The sequence below is a fragment of the Anas acuta genome, chromosome 2 (assembly GCF_963932015.1).
Source record: "Anas acuta chromosome 2, bAnaAcu1.1, whole genome shotgun sequence".
Classification (NCBI taxonomy): Eukaryota; Metazoa; Chordata; class Aves; order Anseriformes; family Anatidae; genus Anas; species Anas acuta.
In genome coordinates, this window is record NC_088980.1 from 86,686,553 (window position 1) to 86,708,606 (window position 22,054).

The 22,054-nt window shown below is 39.4% G+C and overlaps 1 protein-coding gene across 15 annotated transcripts in view; it reads right to left on the reverse strand.

The window, feature by feature from the left end:
- Window positions 1-767: 767 nt before the first annotated feature.
- Window positions 768-22,054, reverse strand: part of COBL (cordon-bleu WH2 repeat protein) — a 154,696-nt gene continuing 133,409 nt past the window's right edge. For 14 of the 15 annotated variants that reach the window (XM_068671105.1, XM_068671095.1, XM_068671093.1 and 11 more), the window contains 5 exons: window positions 13,600-13,703; window positions 10,319-12,336; window positions 9,546-9,665; window positions 7,152-7,406; window positions 768-2,103 (listed from right to left, as the gene is read on the reverse strand). In XM_068671105.1, the coding sequence (XP_068527206.1) occupies window positions 2,086-2,103; window positions 7,152-7,406; window positions 9,546-9,665; window positions 10,319-12,336; window positions 13,600-13,703 (2,515 nt within the window). In that variant the 3' untranslated portion in view covers window positions 768-2,085. The remainder of the gene's footprint in view (window positions 2,104-7,151; window positions 7,407-9,545; window positions 9,666-10,318; window positions 12,337-13,599; window positions 13,704-22,054) is intronic. The other variant, XM_068671092.1, reaches the window with a different exon arrangement.

Below are 22,054 nucleotides of genomic sequence, written 5' to 3' on the forward strand. Positions count from 1 at the left end.
TAATCTTATAGCTTCTTTGCCATGGGAATTTGATAACTAGAAGTTATCCAAGAATAAATATTTTATGAACTTAGTTCTATGCAGCAGCCAGAGACAGAACCTTTGAGTCTCAAAGACTGGAGTATCTTATTATCTCAGAATCCAGTTTTGGATCCCTTACTTCGAAAAGTATGTATCTACACAATTCGTTACACAAAAGGGGCATTAGGAATGAAGGGCTACAGACCCAGGCCTTCAGACAACACTAAGAAAAACAAGAGGAAGAACTGCAATGAATTCCATCTCACTGCACCTCACCAAGGAAGCTGCACTTGATACTGGTGGGACAATCTGTTTAGTATTCAAGCTTATGAGTGACTGAACCTTTTCCTGCAACAGCAATTTATCATGTTAATATTTCTTATCTCAAGGACAGTGAGAAGACTTTTAAGGTATAAGAAGGCTAACCAGTCAACAGAAGTGATCTTATTTATCTTAGGGTGTGAAAGAAGACCTTAATTCTAACCATATTAGCTTCCCTAATGATGAAATGGATCTTTAGCAGAACTGGGTTAATATCAAAATGTATACAACTGATACCTTGATTCTAGTTGTTGATTTCTGACTGCGTTCCTAAAGTATTAGCTGCGAGCCCTTTTCTGTTTGAGACATTTTATATTAGAGCTGAGATATCAAACACTGCATACTGGTTTGCTTAAGAGCATCTTCAGTTCTACTTTCTTTTTTTAAACAGAAAACATTTGGCAAAAAGAGTCTTTCAAGCCATGTAAGGTTTGATTTTATGTTTATTTGTGGCACTAACAGACATCAATATTTTACAATATATAATATACAGTCATATTAAATGCAGATGGCTAAATATTCTCTTGCTCTCAACATTACATAGGCATACATTTTAAATTTCAGCTAAAAAAAAAAAAAAAAAGGATCTACCATCACTCTGGCCTGTGATTATAAAAGTGTAAATGTACAAACTTCCTCTTCCTCCACTTCATTACAATATAGGAAATACGAAAAAGCATTTTGATCCCTCTTTTATAAGTTAATCATTTCAATTTAATGAAATATTTTCAAAATATGTACAACAACAACTACCAAAGTAGTTAACATTTGAAAAAGATGCTGCTATATAAATACTCATGAGACAACATACAACAGCAGTACAACCTGGAAGCAAAAGGCCAACTTACGCATGACCTGACCAAGGGACTAAGTCCTGACTACTGATCCAAACCAGCTTCACTTCCTTTTGCAGTGCGGGAATGAATTCTAGACCTTGGACCTCTATGCAGTGCTCTGAAATCTTACTAGTAACCTTCACAGTCTGTTGCAAATAGAGATCCCTTAAGGTGTCTCAGTATTTTTAAAGTGCCACAAACGTTACTAGGGTTCGGTATATCTATACAGCTTAGTATTCTATACGTCATATCCCATAAGTAACTCTTCAGTAGACACAGTCTCAATCATTATTGATTGCCTGCTTTCACAGAGCTCCACCAAAGATATGAAGTTTATCTAATCTTAAAAAAAAAAAAAAAAAGACTCCATCATATGAAAATTAAGGTCCCTCACAATGTACCGTAACCTTTTTCTTGTGATTTTTTTCTATAGATCTTTATTCTCTTTTTTTTCTCCCTGATCACTTTCAGCCCTTTTCTCAACCAAATAAGAAGCAAGTGAAGAGTTTATAACAGTTACATATTTTTAACAACTTGAAATGAATATTACTTTTCAGATAGCTAGCAAAGCCTTTTTATTTTGCCCATAAACACAATTAAGTATTAACACAGGACTGCACAGTGTTTATATTCTTATTAACCTGCCAACAAGAATAGTTTATTGGCAACCTTAAATATTCAGAGGCAAAACACAATTCCTTGGCACAGATGCTTTACAGCAGAGCAACACATTTTTCCCTTAGAACCATTATGCAGGAACACACAGAAAATTAACTACAACTTATTTTGGCTCGTAGACAAGAGAATAAACTAAACTTCTTGATGTTTTTTGCCACTTCAGACCTTGAATGATGATTATGGGTGCATATGGGGTTAGATTTCCAATTACCTGTTCTTTATACATGATTCAAACGAGCAGAGGGACCTGTAACAAAGAAAAGCACATGATCACTCAAGATATTTTTAAACCTTCAACTGTTGACATTGTTAACCAAACATTCTCTTGTGGGGCTGTTTTCAAGCCTAGTCTCTTCATCAGCTCCTTAAGACTTAGAGCTTATCTGTTCTTTTTTTTTTTTTTTTTTCTAGCTGTATCAGTTGGTCTAATAAAAGGTTATATTATCCTTGCTTAAAACCCCACACACCTCACATACCCTTAGATCTTATAGTTGCAGTAACATTATTACTATAATGTAGGTGACATTGTTCTGTGAACTTCCTTCATCTCGTGGAATGAACAGAAACCCTGGCTGTAAGCATGCAGTATCTGACTGTCAACATCTATGCAGAATCGGATAGCTGTCACTGGTCACATAAATCAATCGATGAGTACTTTGCTTCCTGACTGAAGGAAATTCCCATAGCCTTTAATTCAGGAAAATCCTTAAACAAATGCTTATCTTCCTTCCTACTCCTCAGGTCATCTAAGCATATGCTTAATTTTAATGCCAGTGTACTCTTCCAAAATCAAAGTTGCTGAGCTTTGATTCTATCAGACAGATATACATTAATGTCACCACAAAAGCTAAACAGGAATAATGTATTTGATTAAGTTTCAACCTTCCATATTGGCCTTAGTATCCATGGCAGAAACTTCATTCTTAGGGAAAAAAGTAGGCCATGGTACAAATTATTATCAAGGTGAAGAGTTCAAATTAAGTTTTATCTTTCAATTCAAATGAAGTAGCAACATGCAAATGACTGCTTCTAACTATGCATGGGAACTAGAATCCCTTTATGTGCTCATTTGACTACCTGTATATCAAGCTTGGCCAACCTCTAAGTGGGGTCTTCTCCCCCTTTTCCAGCATAGCAGTGCCAACATCAACAGTGGATTTGAGTCTGTAATTTCTGTCATTGCTCCCACAGACAACAATGATGAGAAACAGTCTTTCTTCATTCAGAATACCACATCTCTGATTACATGAGAAAAATAATACAGTGCTAGACATAAAGACATAAGGGTACAGAACTAGGCCATACTCCCTGGAAGACACTGAACATGCCATAATTCAGATCGATGTATTACTTGCTGGCAACCAACTTCACATTATACCAGCATACAGCACTGACTTATTGTAATAGGTGCAGTAATTACCTTACCTGGCTCCTTTGATTGCCAACAGAGTGATACACTGCACGTATCAACAGTTCATGTGACTAAATGCCGATGCCAAACACTGGAATGAATGCTTGTACATACTGTGATAGAGCCAAATTCATTTTGTTAACTTAGAAACGGCTGCTTAAATATGTCTGGCTCTAATCTTTACTGGGAAATGTGAAGTCTGTAGAATACCTCTCATACATACTATTAAAAATGGTCTAGAGAAATCATTTTTCCATGAGCAAAAGCTTGTTTTTCAGATATGCAACTTGCCTTCCCCACCTTGTGCAGGCACATTCTGCTGCGCTATTTCTACCAAATCCCCGGGTACAACTCTACCTAATATGAGTAGATGGTATAGCAGCACAGGCAACTTTTTTAACTTCTCTTTGTTGGGTAAGATTTTCCATCCTGCATGGACTTGTGCTGCAACTATACCTACAGCTAGACATCTAATGGGTTATTTGCATGTGTAGTTATGTTATTTTTCCACAGATAATCATAGTAAATCCCAAGGCAAGTATACTTCTGTGTCTGTGTAACATGTAATGATACACAGAATTGCAGAAATCTAGCCAGATTAGGCTGCATTTTCTGAGACAGAAATAAAACATTTAAAAACTAATCATAAGGATCTTAACCGCGTGAACTTGTGACAAAAAGTTCTTTGACACAATTTAAAGAAAACACTAATTCACTTTTAACACCAGAAGCTCAAATGTTACAGTTCTTCTACTAACCTGACTCAGTAGAATTAGCCAATATTTGGTCTCAGATCAGCTGTTTATTTCCCCTGCCGACTGACTATCCTTTGTACAGGAGGCAGACTGTGTGGCTAGGAAGCAGGCTCCTTGCTAGCGAGGTGACTTTATTTCTAAAGTCAATTAACTGCCAAAGGCGTTAACTGGGTCATCTGTCCTGGTCAGTGACTTTACTTCACACCATCTCCCTGACTTGCTGTTACACTTTGGACATGCTAAACACGTACCAGGTTGCAGGACAGACCACTCTAAAAACTGAAGAAAAAGGTTGCTGCCTGCAATCTTTTCCAGCATGGTAGGCTCATCACATTTGCACCTCTATTCCCTTTGGGTAGGATATGAAATCTAACCTCCTTTCTGGCAGGTCTCTGAACTGCACTGCACTGCACTGGGGATGAACCATGTTCCTCAGGAGGACCAACTGGGCTTGGCACCCTCAAGAATTTTCCTTCAGGAGTCTGTGGACAGCAACAGTGTGCAATAAAACAGAAGCCGTTTCTTCAAAACAAAGTATGATTTATTTGCCAAAGCAGGCACAGTACTCCAAGAAATGGATTAAAGAACAGCCAGGAGACCCGTGCACATACTGTCGTACCTTCACTTGGCATTTCTCTCAAGTACCTATTTTTGCTCTAGTTTGTTTTGGGTGACCCACTTACAGCCTGTGTGGTGCAGACCCTGACTCGCAGCAAGGCAGGGTCAGCCTGCAGCAATTTCTTTCCTCCCTTCCTGCACAGTGGATCTTTTAACCTTAAAGTTCATGACTTCAGCAAACAGCTGTGTAATCAAGGGTGGAGTGGAGGAGTTGCCTTTTCACAGATATTAATAGAGCTCAAATTTTGGTTGGGATGCTCCTTATCTAGGCAATTGGTTGCTTTTTATGTTTGGTTGCCCTGACAGCCCCGTTTGATCTACTTCCATTGCAAATAACCCCTCATAAATAAGGCCAAATTGAGTCATACATAACTAAGCAATGCAGATCCTTCCCAGTTCTCTGCAATATTAGCTAAATAAATGACTTCACCATCAGAAGCCCTTGTTCCAGAAAACTTCGAGAAGACAATAAAAGGGAAACAGGTACAATTCAGAACTGAACTTCCCAGTCTGCTGTCTAGTTGCTGAAACCAAAATCTTCTAGAAAGCAAAGCCAAAAAAGGCTCTGTGCTCATACCTGCAAATCATGACATCATAGATCCTGGACAGAGAAGACAAAATAAAGAAAAAAAGTTTGCTGTGGTGCTGATGCAAAACCACCTGCTAGTTACTCTCTATCAAAACCTCAGTGCTCACTGGAGACATGTTTTTCATGTAAAGAGACATGTAAAGGGAGAAACCTCTGATATGCAGATACATACTTCTACCAACTCAACTTTTGCTATCACAAGTTGTCCAACTGCAGGGGAAATATCAGCATTCAGCTCTCATTTAACATAGCAAACTAGGAGAGAGATTAATACACGCTAGATAGAAAGCTCTTTGGGAAATCTGACATTCTTACTCTATCAGTGATCAAGGGCATGAGATACCAGATGTCAAAGCGATATGATTCCTTTAGCATATACAAGACTTAGCTTGAATATCCAATATCATGGAGGACAGCACAACAATAAGAAAATCTTACTTTGTCTTGGACAAAATGCTGCTCTCTTTATTTTCCTGAAAGACCTACATAATAAGAGATGCACTCTCCTGTCATCTCAATGTCAAAACTACCAAAAAATTACTCTGTCTTGAAAATGAAAGAAGACAGGCACAGTGTTTAGCAGAATATATCAGTATATCAAGATTACTTTCATAGACTGCAATGGCCATCCAACTGTTTCAAAGTAAATCCCCAAGGATATGTTAAAGACTTGCTTAAATGAGTAGTGGTACAGGTCCCCCCAGAGACTTCTGCAATAGTTATGCAGTTGGAAGAATGAGGAATTTGAAAAGATCTAGAAATCAATGAACCACAAGAAGCATTCCTGAATGTTGAAATCCCCCCTTTTTTCTGTAAACTGGTGAAGTGTGGAAACAAAGGCCTGATTTTTTACCTTGAAAAAGTATTACTTTTTCATAATTTGCAGTCTTCTACTAGTATGCATACTATAGATGTAGCTTTTCACATGCAAAATAACTGCACATCCAGAGTTCTCTTTGCACGCTGATGTAAACTTCACTGAAACACTTTGAACGATTCTGTGGAATTTCTCGTTCGTCAGATTTCTTTAGCTAGCCTTTTTATTGTTGAAATTTGGTCATCTTTTCTGAATTTTTTTTAAAGAGGACAACTGAGCAAGGTTAAAGACTATTTACATATTTAAGGCTGGCATTAGGCAAATCACATGTTGGGAAAATGACATCTGTTTCTGTACATTCCTGAAAGTCTGTGGATCAAAGTCCGTTTTTGATACTGTAGTATAATACTAAGATAACTCCACTCAAACCAATTAATCTGCTTCCCTTCACCTAGAAACATACGGTGACACAAGATTAGGAAGAGTAATTTTCGGTCAAAGAGATAAGTGAATTTATGCCAAAAAATCATACCAAGCATTTAGCCATCTGGGAGTTAAGTAACCCATAGATGACCACAGGAGTGATACACATATCATCCAATTTACAGTTAAGTTCAGACTGACATTAAAAAGAAGCCACAGTCTTACTGACAGCTCTCATCTCTGTGTGATCAGGGTGCAAATGTTGGGATTCAAAGTCTAGGACACACTACTGAAATTGGGAGAGAATTTATCTCTAAATTTGCTTCAGGGTCTCACATCTGATCTTTCTTAAGTTCACCTAGTCTGAATCATCTCAGATTCATAATAATGGAAAAGGGCATGGGAATGCTTTCTGAAATGATATTCATGCTCTCTTCAAAAAAGTACTGTCTGTTCATACTGTTGCATGTATGTACAGCTATGTTTTGGCCTCAATAGTGTGATTTAATACCCATTCAAAGGTTTGAAATATGCTAGATCTTTAACTCATTTAGAGAAAACACTGCACATACTTTCTCCTGATGGCAGAAAGAAATGCGTGGCTAGCACAGCTTACAAACAGCTCCCAGGGCACAGCAGCCCCAGATTACTTCATCCACATAGAAATATAAAAGTAATTTACCTTTTTTAACTTTGCTGCTCCAGCACCAGAGCGAATAGCCTCCATTAGGGCTCGCCTTGCCTCCCCAGGGTCACCTGCAGTTGTAGCAGAGGAATTAGGAGCTGCTGTTGACAGCTGAGTTGGAGGTGGTGGTGGTGGTGGCTGAGCAGGGGCAGGTGGGATACAGAATAGCTCTTCCTGAGAGTCTTCTGTTTTCTGCAAGGACAGCTCTGCATTCCTAAAACTCTGGAGCTCTTCAGAAGCCAATGAGGAGATCTGTTCATGATGCAGTTGAAAGGAGGAAGTTAATACCAAGCATGACTAAACAGTAATTACTTGACATTTGATGCACTTTAATTTCAGTACCCCAATTTCACTTTGCTTGAATGACATAAAACATGTAGAACTTTTGTTTGCTCATGAGGTTGAACATCTGTTACTACTCACTCACATCACTCAGCTGGGCTGATTACAAGCATCAAGGATTTGGCATTGACTCTGACTCAGAAACTCAATCTTTATTTACTGTGAGCTCTAGCATCCTGTAACTCTTCTTGGCATGTAAGGTAACAGACAGAGAGTTGGACTTGGTATTCATTTGGAAACAACCACAAGGGGTTTTGGAATCAGGAATATATATTAAGGCTGCAGTAGCCACCCAGGAATCTCATTACTTTTCACATTCTGTGCTGCATGGAAATAATCTCATATGACAGAGAGGCTCTTCTAGATTTAAGATTTCATTGCTTCATTGAAAAAAAATAGTATTAAACCTAAAGATCTTAGCCACACTGGAAAAAAAATAAGAAAAGAAAGACCAGAGAGAACAATGTGGAAGCAGTGGGAACAAAACTGATTGCTCTTCCAAGTGGCTTTCTGTAGAATTTCTGAACCTAAAATTCCTGCATGAATTACTTACTTGGAAACTCTTTCTAGTTAAAATGAATGCAGGGGAGGAGGTAATCTTTCAGACTAAGCCAGCTTTTCCATCAACTGCTTCAATAAATAGTTTTGCCATTAGCAACATTACTAGTAATAATCATGATAAATTATTTGTAATCAAATGATTTGGCAATTATTAGGAAATTCAGTTCTATGTGCCAAACAGGAGGTATTCAAGTAGATGCATTAGTATTCTGTTGCAGAGAAACTGAGGCACAACACTCCCTTAGTGAAAAATGAAAGGATTCATTGCCCGTCAAATAATCCAAACTCACAGAGCTCCTATGTTCTATTCCTTCACTGTATACACACACACACAGACATGGACAAATACGTGGTAATAATGTAATGTCAAACAAGACATGAACATCTGAGATGACATGAAAAGACAGCATTTTCATCACAGCACATCTATATCCCGCCCTGTACACATACAAACACGATGCTTCAACTAGCACAGGTGACAGAGTGTGAAAAAGAAGCGCACGGTTTCTAGGCAACTTCCTTTAAAACGATGGCAAATGCTTCTCTGCGGGAGGAAAGTATTCCAAAAAGTCTCTGTGGCAATACAACACCACTTCGTTGTCAGAGCCTCTTTTGCACAGATCTACATTTATTCCTGATGAGCACAGGCTGCAGTTAAGTGTGCGTGAAGATGGCTGCTGCGCTGCATGTTCTGCTGTCAAGCTCCCAGGAAGCTGCACCCTATCTGCAGCAAGGGCAGTAAGGTATTTAGAACTGCTCTGAGGGAAGGAATAAGTCCCTAGCAGAGACAAGGGAGACTTTCTACCTAGTGCCAGCTATTTGGATGTGTGCTAATGGCCTGAGTCATTGCATGAGGGAAACGGGAACCTCCTTGCCAAATACACATCCTTGGCTGGATTAGTGAACTAAGGCTAGAACAATGCAGGCTTCGGCTATTAGGAATAAGAGATGCTTTAATGATTAGGTAAAACTTTCAGACAGAAGGAATTATCCCGCTGTGGTGAAAGTGTTTGAAATTTTCCATCAATGACTTGCATGCACCAGCTCATATTAACAGATAAACAGCACGCATGGAGAAGTCATAGTGTTTTTTCAGGTAGCTGGAATTGAATGTATATGGAAGGAAATGCAAATATATTAACCTAACCTCATACCTCTAAAGTGGAAAAAGCAACACCTAAAATGTGAATGTGATGAACATTTGATGTCACCAGTGTACATTCACTGTAATCCATTTGGATTTCTATACACTTCTTTCTCAGTTAAAAGCACACTGGTTGAAGAAATGTTAAGTTTTATAGCAGAGGGCAGAATCTGCCCTGCCCTGCTATCTGCATAAGTCAGATCTGTTTTTTTATCATCACACTCCCTCCCTAAAGTCTTCTCTTTGCAACACAACTTGTAGTTTGCATCTTCTCCATGTTTATTCGGAACACTCAGCAGGCACAGACTGCCCCTAGGAGACCACTCATCATCTTGATTTCTTACCTTTTTCAGCTTCGAGGTGCCACTGTGGCCTCTAATTGCTGCTAGCAGGGCTGAGCGCTCATTCTCTGGCTCAGCATATGAGAGTTTGTTGTGATTGCCGTACAGTGCACTGTCTGAAACCTAGAATGTGAAAAGAATAAACCTCAGATTGTTTTTAGATATTTACTTAGAGATACTTTGTAAACACTATTAAAAGTATTTTTAGCACTTGTACCAGAATGCAAGCTATGGAAACTGCTGTCTGTCGGCTTTTGTGCCTGCTTTACAACCTGAGCTCACACTGAATGGTGAGGGTACCCATAGGTCCCAGTTAGTAATTCCATACTTATAGATTCAGTCTCATATCCCCTAAGCATAAAATCAGTGCTTAGGGCAGTGCCACTCAGTGGCAAGCTGGTATCACCTAGCAATACAAAACGGAGTTTTCTTTCCTTTGCAGGTTTTTACAAGTTTTCTACGTGCTGTGTGTTCTTGTTTTTACGTAACAGCCCAAAATGCAGGCTAGGCTCTTTGGCTAACCTCGATTACCTCTCCTTCATGCTGTATCTATGCAACCTCTGCTTCTTTTAGGCAGTGCAGCAGCAATGGTGTTGCGTAACACACAGGACGTGCAGAACCACCAGTGGCTTGGGCTGCATTTTGCCACTATAAATTTTTCAAACACCATGTGTACTCCAGGTCCCCAGCAATGGTAAGTTATAGGACCTCTTGTGTCTGTCAGACTTCTGTGGGTTTCTGCAATATGAACAGACTAAAGGAAGTCTCCACTTTACCTTCCTGAGCTTCTCCTTTCCCCCTCCTGTTTGAATGGCTTCCATTAGGGCACTGTGCAGCGACGTGTCTTTAGGAATTGGTTTTTGGACAACAGGTTTGAACTTCTTCTTTGGTCCAAAGATATTGGTCTGCACATTAACATCCAGTTCGCCAACAGCATTAGTAAGTGAATCATCAGGTTTGTCCTTCTGTTCGGACTCTGCCTTTGCTGTCACACCATTTAACTTGGGCGATGCTCTCAGCGAACTCACTTGCATGCTGTCAGCAGGAGGCCATTTAGTGATCCGCAAAGACGAGCTGAAGGGGGGTGAGACTCCTTGGAGATCAGGTGACTTGAGAGAGGAGGCTGAGTTACTACGGGGCAAAGTCTCACATTTCTGGTCCAACAAAAGACGCTTCTTTTTCTCCGCTATACTTTCTTTGCCATTTAAACTGTGCTCATCTTCTGTACCGTCGTTATCCTTCAGAGAGGATTTAGTAAGTGGGACACTGACATTCTTTTTATAGAAACTAGCAGGAGTTGCTTGATTTGGTGCCCTGATGTTAACTACTTTGTTTTCCATGCCAGAATTATCACCAGGTGTGAGCCTGTGGGATACTTTTTGACTGCTAGTAAAAATATTTGCATTTTTTTCTGTTGTTTCTGCCGATTCCGTTTCCACAGGGCTGGAATTGGCCACAATAATACACCTTTTGGGGGAAACTTCTGCTTCAGTTTTAGCCTCTCCTGCTCCATGCTTATATTCATCTTTCTCATGAAATTCTGCAGAGTCAGGCTTAAAGGTAGGTAGGTTGATGTGTTTTGCAATGGCAGAGGCGACATACTGACTTGAAGTTCTCCTATGAGGTTTTAGAAATGGAAGCTCCATCTTGTCTTTATTAACGGCTGGGGCCATTAATGGTTTTACCTGAGACTGCGTGACTGGAAGAGGTGGTTTGGTCTTTTCGTTCTCAGACGGTTTTTCAGCTACCTGGGAAGTAACAGTTTGTGGTGCTACAGGTTTTGGAGCTGCAGGACTGACAGGTTTGTGTTCCTGTTTTGTAGCGAAGGACTTAGAGTTTGTGTTAACTGCTGGCTTTTTAGCAAGATGCTCAGCAGAGTCATCGCTTTGTTTTTCCACAGAACTTGACCTCCAAAATTCCTTCACTTTCCCGAGAGGAATTTCCTCACTTTCACCAGTAGAGGAACCTGGTATGTTCTTACTGACCACAGCCTTTGGGTTGATAAGGTTGCCTAGTTCGTCTATCTTAATGGCACCAGTGGAGACTGAAGTTCCTCTATCAGAATGTTTTACTTCAGGTTTGGGAGGGACAACTTTAAAGGTTGTCAAACCCATTTTGGGTTCGTAATTTGTTCCCCAGTTCTGGGCACGATGACACCACGGGGGTGTTGATGGGACCTCTTCTGCCTCAATTTTTTTTGCTGGTGGCCATTTGATTTCTAATTCTGATTTACTTTTTTTCAGAGTTCTCTCTCTGTTACTGCCTTCATTAAATGGATTTATTTTCTCTTTTGCTGTACTGATTTCAGTTGTGGTCTTTGAGTGAGATGGAATCAGCTTAGATTTACACTCCTCAGACTTCATACCATGCCTGGGTGGGGCTTCCAGTCTTACGTTCTTTTCACTTCTTTTTTCGAAGGAGGATGTGAGAGATTCAAACATATCTCTCCTCTGTTCCACAGGCAAGTGAACAAATTCGCTTTCAGATGGTTGCTGATGTAGTAGGTCTTTGGATTTACATACAGCTCCAGTATCTGTGTGCCCTTTATCAAAGGAACCCGCATTGTTGTTTTTATTTGTAAAGTTTCCTGTACTGACAGAGTCAGCTAGTAAGTTCCGTGAACCCCTTGTCTCTTGGTTTCTAGGTGAATCAGAGATGGTAACTTCTGGAACATCATCTATGACTGTCACTGGAACAGAACTGGCAACATCCTGGGGATCCTCAACTTTTCTTACATGTGGGCTCAGCACTTCACTCATACACTCAGAGTCAGAGTTACTTTTAACATCCATTGCTGCAAAATACACATATAGTATTACATATAGGCAATATTTAGGCAATATGACTTTAAATTAGACAAACAGCTAACACAAAGTTACCCATATCAGATATTTCAGTTACACAAAAACTAACAGGAATATATTTATGCCTGTATTACAAAAAAGGAGAGATCTGGGTCCTTTTTATTGTCTGGCTGCTGATTAGGATCAGCCAAATATTCCTGCAGTCCTCCTGCTTCAGCCAGTGGGAAACATATAAATGCAGCTGAAAGCAGAATTTAATCTATTGTTCATACCTTATCTTTGACTAACTTCTCTCAGTGATAAACATTTCACCACATGACTCCAAAGGAGAAACACTTCTGAGAAACAGTGAGCAACTCCAAATTATGTTTCCCAGACCTGGTTAGTAATAACAACCCAGCTGAAGGATTTCCTTGAGCAAGCAAACAAAGAAACAGTACTTGTATTTTTTTTTCTCCATTCTTTCGTTTTCCTTCATTACCAATGACTCCAGAAGCCTCATTGTGCAAGAAGCTTAACTCTCCTCTCAAATTTGCTGGTATAAATAAAGGGTTACAACACAGAAGCTAAGAAAAAGCAGTGTTCGAAAACTCACAGAAATTAAATTGGAAGTCCACTGCAAAAGTACTGAAATAAAGATGGAAAGTTTTAAAGTATTCAGCATCATTTGATGACAAACCATTAATAGTGAAATGTTTGTATTCACAGCTGGAAAAACAGAAGCACATTATTGCTTTGTGATTAGATTTTATCTCTTCCCATTGTTTCTTCCTGCGTTTTTCAATTTTTAACTTTACAACACATGTCTGCTAATGTAGTGGAGACACGTAGAGTAGACCAAAATGTCTCCCCTTCTCTGCTTCACTAGGATAAAAGATGCAGCAGAAGTACTGTTTATAAAAGAGAGCTAAATTCACTAGTGATTTAGAATCACTGAAGTCCATGAAATTATACCAAATTTGGCCCACAATATGTGTCCACAAACTGCTGATCATCTCTTCCTAGTAGCAGACACCAGAATACAATGACAACCTGATAAACAGCTTGATAAATACTCAGTGCTGTTTTATAAGGAATGGCTGCCCCAGAAGCAAAGGGAAAGCAGCTCCTTTGGGTGCACCACATTCTGCCTCAGACCTGTGAGTTGCTCCCAGTGATCTCAGTGAGAAATGTGCAGAGTCTCAGATGTTTGACTGAGTACCTCCCAGCTATGCATATGTCTTTTGTACCTCAGAGGTTACACAGTTCCCTACCTTCTAAATCTTCATCCAGGTCAGCCAAAGTCTGCTGGAGTTGTGCATCAATGAATACATCCTCATTTCCATGCTTAGCTGCAGTTATTTCTTCATTTTTGCTGCTAATAAAGAGAAAAAAACACATTGTGTGTCCTGCTTTTTTGCTTTGTACTGTTGCTCTGAAATATGCTCTCATTGCAGCCCCTTTGGCTCCACTGGGGTTCTGAAATCCATTCCCCAAATTATGAAAAATACGCAGCCTTAGAGACTCAAACCACGCCGACACATGCGCATTTAGGAGGGACTTCAGTGATGCCCAAGCGTATTCCGTGTGCTGGTGATCAAAAGATTAGGATTAATACACCCTGTCACAAAGAAATGGTCTGGCCTCACTGTGAAGCATGCAATTCAGCTGGACCGCAGAAAAGCAACATATGCCAAGGCAAAGTTTTTGCATATCCACCTAATTTTAAAGCAGACCGCTAGCCATCCTGTGCACACTCTATGCCAACAAATCTGCACCTTAATTAAATAAAAATTGCATGGCAATGAAAAATAAATACAGCTAAATACTGTTAGACAATCGCTCTGCATCCTGGGGGGAGGGAGGAGAGGAGTAAAGAGAAACTAATCCCTTGAGAGCTGTTTCTACTGAAACATATCGAGTGGCCTGATTTTGCCAAGAAATAACTATATGGTTTTTGATGGAGTTGTACAATGATCTAAAACAAGTCTAAAATCAGAATGAGTGCCAAGTGTTGTCTTGGCTTATTGAAGAAAAAAAGAAAATGAAGATGAAACTAAGAAGAGTCCTAACAAAACAAAACAAAACAAAACTAAAATAAAAAAAAAATACACATGACAACCTGTTACACAACAGACCTTCTGTTTCTTAGGAAGAAAAATCTTGACCAGCAGAGCTTTCCTATCTAAATAATCGAAACCAGGACGTTATGTTGGACAATTCATTTTTAATAGCTACCTGTTTCTCACCTGAAGTTAAAACATTGTCATCTGTGACACTGCCTCTAAGTTCTGCCCATGTGATTAGTTTATTGACAAAATAGTTTTCCCTTCCAACCACACCTAACACACTCTGGTCAGGTGAAGCAACTTTGCCCTTTTCAATATCAAGCCCTTAATATCATAGATAAAGAAACATGACTTGTTTTTTTTTTTTTTTTTTTTTTTTTTGTAGTTTGTTGAAGATCACATGAAAAAATACTACTTTTCTATTACTCTTTAGAAGAATTTACCGAATAAATACTCATGGATGTTACCTGACATTGATTTAAATGATCTCTAACAGTGTAGCTTCTTTTTTTGCTATTTGATTGCTTTAGTTTTCTCTTGCTCTTAACAGGACTAACTGAAAGCACATGTTCAAGCACCAGATATTTCATTTTTATTTTATTTTATTATTTATTTTTTTTTGCATTCGCCTCTCCTTTCTTTGCATCTTCAGTAGCAGCCCTGGAGCCTGATTCCCTACACTAGGATAAAATCAAGGTTTGAATACAGAGGAAGAGACGCAGTGCTGCCATAGAATATCACTTCTTCCAGCATCTTCCACTGACCAGAGCTTTGGCAGGCTCTGAATATCCCAGAAACTGATGTGAACTGATGATGCTCAGGCTCATAGTGCAAGATCATGGCAAACTGAGTTTTCCACATGATAGATTAAGAGAAAGGTGGCACAATTCAGCCAAAGTCACCAACAGAAGCAATGGGTGCTGAAAGGCAGCAGTCCTACTGTACCCTGAACACATACACACACACACACACACACACACACACACACACACACAGATCAATGAGATCATTCATCTGAGCAAACTGATAAAAAGATTTAAGCTTACTTCAGCATTCAGATTGAGGTAGAAGTCTGGCAAACAAAACTCTCAACTTTATGGTGGCAGAAAGTATGAACCACCTGAATGTCATATTGATTTTGCTGTGAAAAGTTTTATAAAATTAATAAAAAATAATTGCTCTTCTGAGTGCATTTTAAAACCAATTAATTGCAAACTCAAAGAAACCATTTGTGATGGGAAAATGATCCAAACTGTGCACCAGCTAAACGATATGCAGCATGGAAGGTAAATATTGCTTTCTTCTTTAAAAAGATGGTCTTGTGGGATAGTTGTGAGCAGTTGGAAGTAAACTACTGACATACATTGAGACCCTTTCTCTAAGCTACTGTGAAGAAGGTGCTTCAGGCTACAGTGCTTGAGAAAAACCTTGGAAGATACATGTGTAAACCCCTATCTACCACAGAATTAGACCATATTTTCATGAAGGCTGTGCCAGCTCACCACCTTTTGGTACTTGATCATATCTTTCTGTCTCTTGCCTGACTGTTCTTCAACACAGGCAAAATCTGTATTACTAAGGTTATAGGTATTGGGCTTTCTCCAGGAAATAATGAAAACAATTGGCTTGAGGATTTTATGGGTGATTTATCTAGGAAAACATATTTAGAGCTAGAATGGGGATTCTTATGTTCCAAGTAGGTAGTTTGGGTTCACTGGATTGACCAGCTCTTTTCTCATGTCAATCAGGGAGAATCTTTCAAAGACTCCTTATAGCAAAATCATCTTCTCCTTGATGGGCACAACAGTCAGCAAAGGTTTCTTTTATTATCCTCTGTGCACTTATGCAGAGACTATACGTAATTTGCCTCTCAATCTCTGCTTCAATCTCCTTATCTAGACAACCAGGATAATAATATCCAATTCAGAGAATTTTTGTGAAGGAAAGAGAACAATGCAGTGAAAATGAAAGGATTCTTATTCTTTTACAGAGAGAGCTTCAGAAAAAGCAGATCTTTTCTTGTGCATTTCCAAATTCCTAAAAGAGCTATTGTTCATTTCATCTCCACACTCACCAAAAAAAGCAAGACAGAAAGTATGTATTAATCACAGAGCCCGTCTTGAAATTCTTAGCACTGAGAATTTAAAATGTGATACGTGTTTCAGGAGGTGAAAATCTGGTAGTTTCCAGTAGCTCACATAGTTTATAAATACATGACTGAAAAGACTCTTGCATACAACAGCATTTGGAAAGGAAAACAAGAGGGCCTCTGATTTTTACTTTTTTCAAAGACTTCTTCCCTTCTAACGCTATACACTTTTCTTTTGTTGACAGCTCAGTTTTGGCCAGTATCCAAGAAAAATATAGGACTTATTCCTACGTTTTACATTCTGGATAAACATTACCAGTGGCATTTTCTCACACATACTTTTTTTTTGACGTAGGGAAGAACTTGATAACCTTTTTGCTGCCTTTCTGGTAAAACGTGAGGTGCTAAAAATACACCACTCGTGAGTGTTTAGCACAAGCTCGAAAAGGCAAACTTGTGCGGTTCTTGGAAGCCTGCTCACTTATTGCTTATGTAGATTAGCTGAGATTTGTGCAGGAGCACAGAACTGAGCAAAGTGAGTACTAAACTACAGCCTTTAGTGCTCCACTGAGCTCAGGCTACAATACACAACTACTCCTCAGCAGTCATTCATGCAGTTGGAGACAAAATGAAACTTACGGCAGCATTTTGTCAAATTAGTGCCACGGGAGACAGACATTTATGAGAAAGTTTACATTCTAAGAAAGAGAGGAAAATCTATGATAAGCCTTGCTGGAAATGCATTAGAAGACAATATATTTGCCATGAGAGAAGCTGCTATTTTGTTCTACTGAGAGCAGCTTTATCTGGGGGTTTGCAAATGACACAACTGACTGAAGTCTCTTTGGGCACTTCTCGGGAGTTCTGGAAAGCCTCCCGTATGGGACCATGGGTAGAGACCACGACTCTCAGCATAATTGAGAAAATACAATCAAGAGCTATGCAAACTGCAGAGAAGGGACCGAGGAAGAGATTCAGTTGTCATCCAGCTGGGACACTCAGTGCCATATGAAACACTGTAGGACATTCAAGACATCTGCATGGGGCTGGCAGACAACAAGGAACTGATGGGAGATCCATGCCCCTGCTGGAGGTGGAACACCACTACACGTCTTCACCGAATGTTTCCCCAAAGTCTCATTCATTTTGCACCACCTTTGCTTTAACAAGACTTGAGAACACAGCTCCTATAAATTTGTTACCAGCTGGACAGGGAAGACAGAGCCCTTGTAAATCAGAGGCAAATCGAGGGAGGCCCACAGTGCAGGAGCACACACGGGGAAAGAGCAGCTTCTGTGAGGCTGGCAGTTCAATGGACACGAGAGCATTCAGCCCCTCACATGTGTCTTAAGCAGCTAACAGGGATGTGGAAGGCTGGTATTATGGTTACTCTGGACTGGGCTTTGGAGCATTTTGGCTCCTTTCCCTGCTCTGATAGTTTTCTCAGTGGGGTACTAGGGATTTAGTTTAACTCTGCTGAATGTATCCAGATTCATCCTCTTCAAAATGGATCAACAATATTCTCCTCTTACATAAATGCTGGGAAGATAAATGCTTCTACCTGGGGTTTATCATAGCTGGTGTTAAAGAAAAGAGCGATGGTGAATGATTTTATGTTGTAGAAAGTAGGGCTGAAAGTATATCCTTTTGGAAAATGCCTTTCTGTTCAACCAGGTCAGAAATGACATCAAGATATCTCAAAGTGCTTATGTATTTGTTTTGTGATTGATGCGGCAAAGTACTCTTAAAAACTGGAGGTAACTATTTTCTAGAGTAGCTGAGTTTACGAAATCTTAGGGTCCATTTTTCCATTATTTATATTTCTTATGCTATATAACTTTTTTTTTTTTTTTCCTTTTGAATAACTTCTTGCTCTCTCTCTCATGTTTTTCCTTGTAAACCAAGAGATGTTATTTAACCTCACTGCACCATCTTTTAACCTGCAGTGTTATTGCGCACAGGTTAAGTTGCTGCACTGAGATTTAAGTTGAGCTAGTCCACTTTCCTGACTATTTCTGGCAATCCTGTCTGCCTGCAGGCTTTCCTATAGAGAAGTTGAGAATGGCTGCAGAAGAGCAGTTAGTGTAAGTAGTGGGCTTTCTGGTCACTGAAGCTATGACCGGACCAAGGAGATTCTCTGCTACCTCCTGTGAACCTGAGCATAATGTTTAAAAGATCTAGCTGTGTATGACCAAAGCCTGTAAAAATGCCATACTGTGGACTGTTAAAATACTGGAAAGTACATCCCACTTAGGATTGGCTAGGTAACAAAGTCATCAGTTGTCTTCCACATAAGATTTCCAAAAGTGTCAGGAACTAGGGAAAGGAAAAAGTACATGTTCATATTCTGTTGAATGCCACATAACCTTGCTTTTGGTGTTCTTCAACAAGGAGTTAAAAAAATCGCTGTAGATACTTTTTGAGAACAAATTGCAAGTATAATTTCTGCTCCAGGTTTTTAGTTTGTGTTCTGTTTCTAGCTCTGTGGGACTGCATCATACTTACAATGGTCTTTAGGCTGCAATTATATTTGTGCTGAATAAAAATCATCAGAAAATTTAATTAATCTGTTTTCAAATTCTAGAATACACAGGTCCAGTAGTGCCCTCAGACATAACACCTGGTTAAAATAAGAACTTGCAAATACAGAGAAGGAGGAAAATGAAGTAATTTTTCATCAGCAGCTAGGTTTACAGTTCTTTTACAGTCCTCCCCCATGGCTACTGGTCAAAAACTGTAACAGAAAGCAAATGAAAAAGCTTTTGCTTATTTATAGTATCATTTTGTGGTTTTGAGATCCTTAATGCTAGAAATCTCTGAGCTTGTTACATAGTGGGATGATTTAAGCTTCTAGAGCCCCAGACATATGTCTCATATGCTTCAGGGTCCTCCCCTAGGCTGCAGAAGCAGCAGCTTGCAGTTGCTGTACAGCTGGAAGCATGCCCCCGCTCCCCCTCCTTGCACCGTCCTCTGGCAACAGCTTCTCAACGGGAAAGCCCGCAGGCAGATAGGATTGCCAGAAATAGTCAGGAAAGTGGACGAACTCGACTTAAATCTCAATGCAGCAACTTAACCTGTGCGCAATAACACTGCAGGTTAAAAGATGGTGTGGCGAGGTTAAATAACATCTCTCGGTTAACAAGGAAAAATATGAGAGAGAGCACGGACCAGAGCCTTTCTCTGCTGGAGGCAGCACTGCATCTTTAGCAACCCAAGCTGCTTCCTAGCATGCTGCGTATTATACAGCTCCAAAGTACATGGCATTTTACAAGCCGATGAGTTTAACAGAAAGGCTAATCTGGATTCTTGCTGTATAATGACTGTGAGTATCTATTACTTAACTGTAATATCATTAGTACCTTCCCTCCATGAACATCTGCCAGCAGAAAAGTGCATGAGAATATCCAAATCCAAAGAGTTTTCTGGAACAAGGGGAAAGGGAAAGCCAGAGATAAGGAAGGAAATTAGCAAAACTATGTAAGAAGCAGAGGCTTGCAAATCTGTCAGACATCTGGGTCTTAATTAAGTAATTTTTCATCCCTGAAGTTCTTCTTGTCACTTTAACCCTTTCTCTTCCTTCCTCCTCCTAAAAGTACATTTATTCTTTTTTCAAAAAAGTTAAACACATGCCCACCCAGCTAAAACAAAGCCTATCTTATAGAGAAATGAGGGAATAAAACTTTCCCATATTTCTCTAAGATTGCTACAAGTGACATGCAATTATATAGAAGATATTTGTGCACACAAATGTATACATATTATATACACAGTGTTATTCTCCTTCCTGATTGCCTTCTGCCACTCTCGATTATACTTTTTCTTCCTCTGACCTCCTTCATCATTAAATTCTCTCCAGCTACCAAGTTCTCTTTCCCCCCTGTCCTTCCCAAGTGGAATACAAAACCTTGTAACATTTGAATTTGAATGGGCTGAAAATTAAGCAGAACAAGTTCACCCACCCTTGTCCTTTCAAGCATTTTTTTAAATCTAACTCGTCAAAACTCAAAGAGTTTTGTAGCAAACAGCCGAGTATTTCTCAGGTTGGTAACAAAGCGGACTCTTTTCCTTCTCCTCCCCATAGCTCCAGCTACCACAACCAGAGCCAAAGGTAACAAATTCTCCCAAGAGAAAGGGAGGAAATAGGATTCTCCCTCTCCAGATCCAGAGCATGAACTGATCTCCGCTTGGTTCCCCCACCCCCACCCCGTGCCCTCAATTAGCTGTACGTGAAAAAATAATCCTCCTTCATGGCTACTGACACAGGAACTCAAGGGAGGGGAAAATCCCTTTTTAACCTCTGGAAGGTATCTTTTTGTCCCTGACAAGTCACCGTCTATCATTATGCATTTACTTCGCTTTAAAACTGCAAAATTCCCTTTAGATTTTAAAATACTTAAAAACAAAAACAAATACAAGAAAACTAAATTTAAAACCTTTTTAAACTTTAAAAAATATTTTGTACTTTAAGTATTTTTACTGCCCTTAGTGAGGCTGGTAGAACAGCTCACTCTTAAGGGCCCTTACAAAATCCCAATTTCAGTTGCTCATATCTCTGAGAAATAATATATCTTTGCTAGGTGCCAGTCCAAATACAACAGTTTACAACATGCCCACGATCATTCTATTATTTTCTTTCTAGCAAAATGGTTAAGTGTCTTTGAAGAAGAGAGTTTGAAGGAAATGGAGAGGTGCACCCTAATACACGAAATGCTGTTTGAATGCTCAGTCCTCTGAAAAAAATGGGTCCTGTGTGATCTAACTGGTCACTGGTCTGCCTTGACTCTGTGCATCACCTCTCCTTCTCTAAAGTAGGATAATGCCACCTCTTCATCTCACGTGAGCACTGTGAAGAGAAATTAATTAAAGTCTGCATGGCACATGGATACTAACTAGCATGATGAGTAAGATAGAAAAAGCAAGAGGAATTTAAATAATCCTGTCTCCAGAAGAGAATTTGAACTGAGAGCAAATGTTGGTATAGCTGCTCTGTTAAGTAAGTTCTGAAACTTAGAAAGAAAACAAAAGACTATGATCATTTAACCAAAGACTTTATCATACTGCACAAAAGAGGGGGAAATTAAGGTTAAAGGGGGGAAACTAAGGTTAACCAGACAGCCTTAATATTAATGTTACCTAACTTTGAGCATGTGACTTAGCATCCCTAATAACATTATTTTAAAATAATTTTTAATGTGTAATTATTTATAAAGCTCCAGACAGTAGGTGTGCATGATGCTTTATAGGCATATAAAATTGACTGATCCCTGCCCCAAGGAGCTTGCGTGATGACACCATACAAGGGATGGGAAAGGAGGGGGTATGGGAGGACAGGGTTGCAACACTGTGAGATCATGAGATGTGCTTACTGCTACATAAGCAACATTTCAGCTTCTCTGTGGTTTTCTTGTTACTCATTTAACACTATATATTAAAATTTGGTGAACAGATACATAACACAAATCAACTGTAAGGAAGGATATGAAGAAAGAGAACTATGTTGTACAGTGTTGGGAGTCAGCAGTTAATATTAAAACATTCACAGCCCAACGCTGCATGTAGTCAATTATTTAT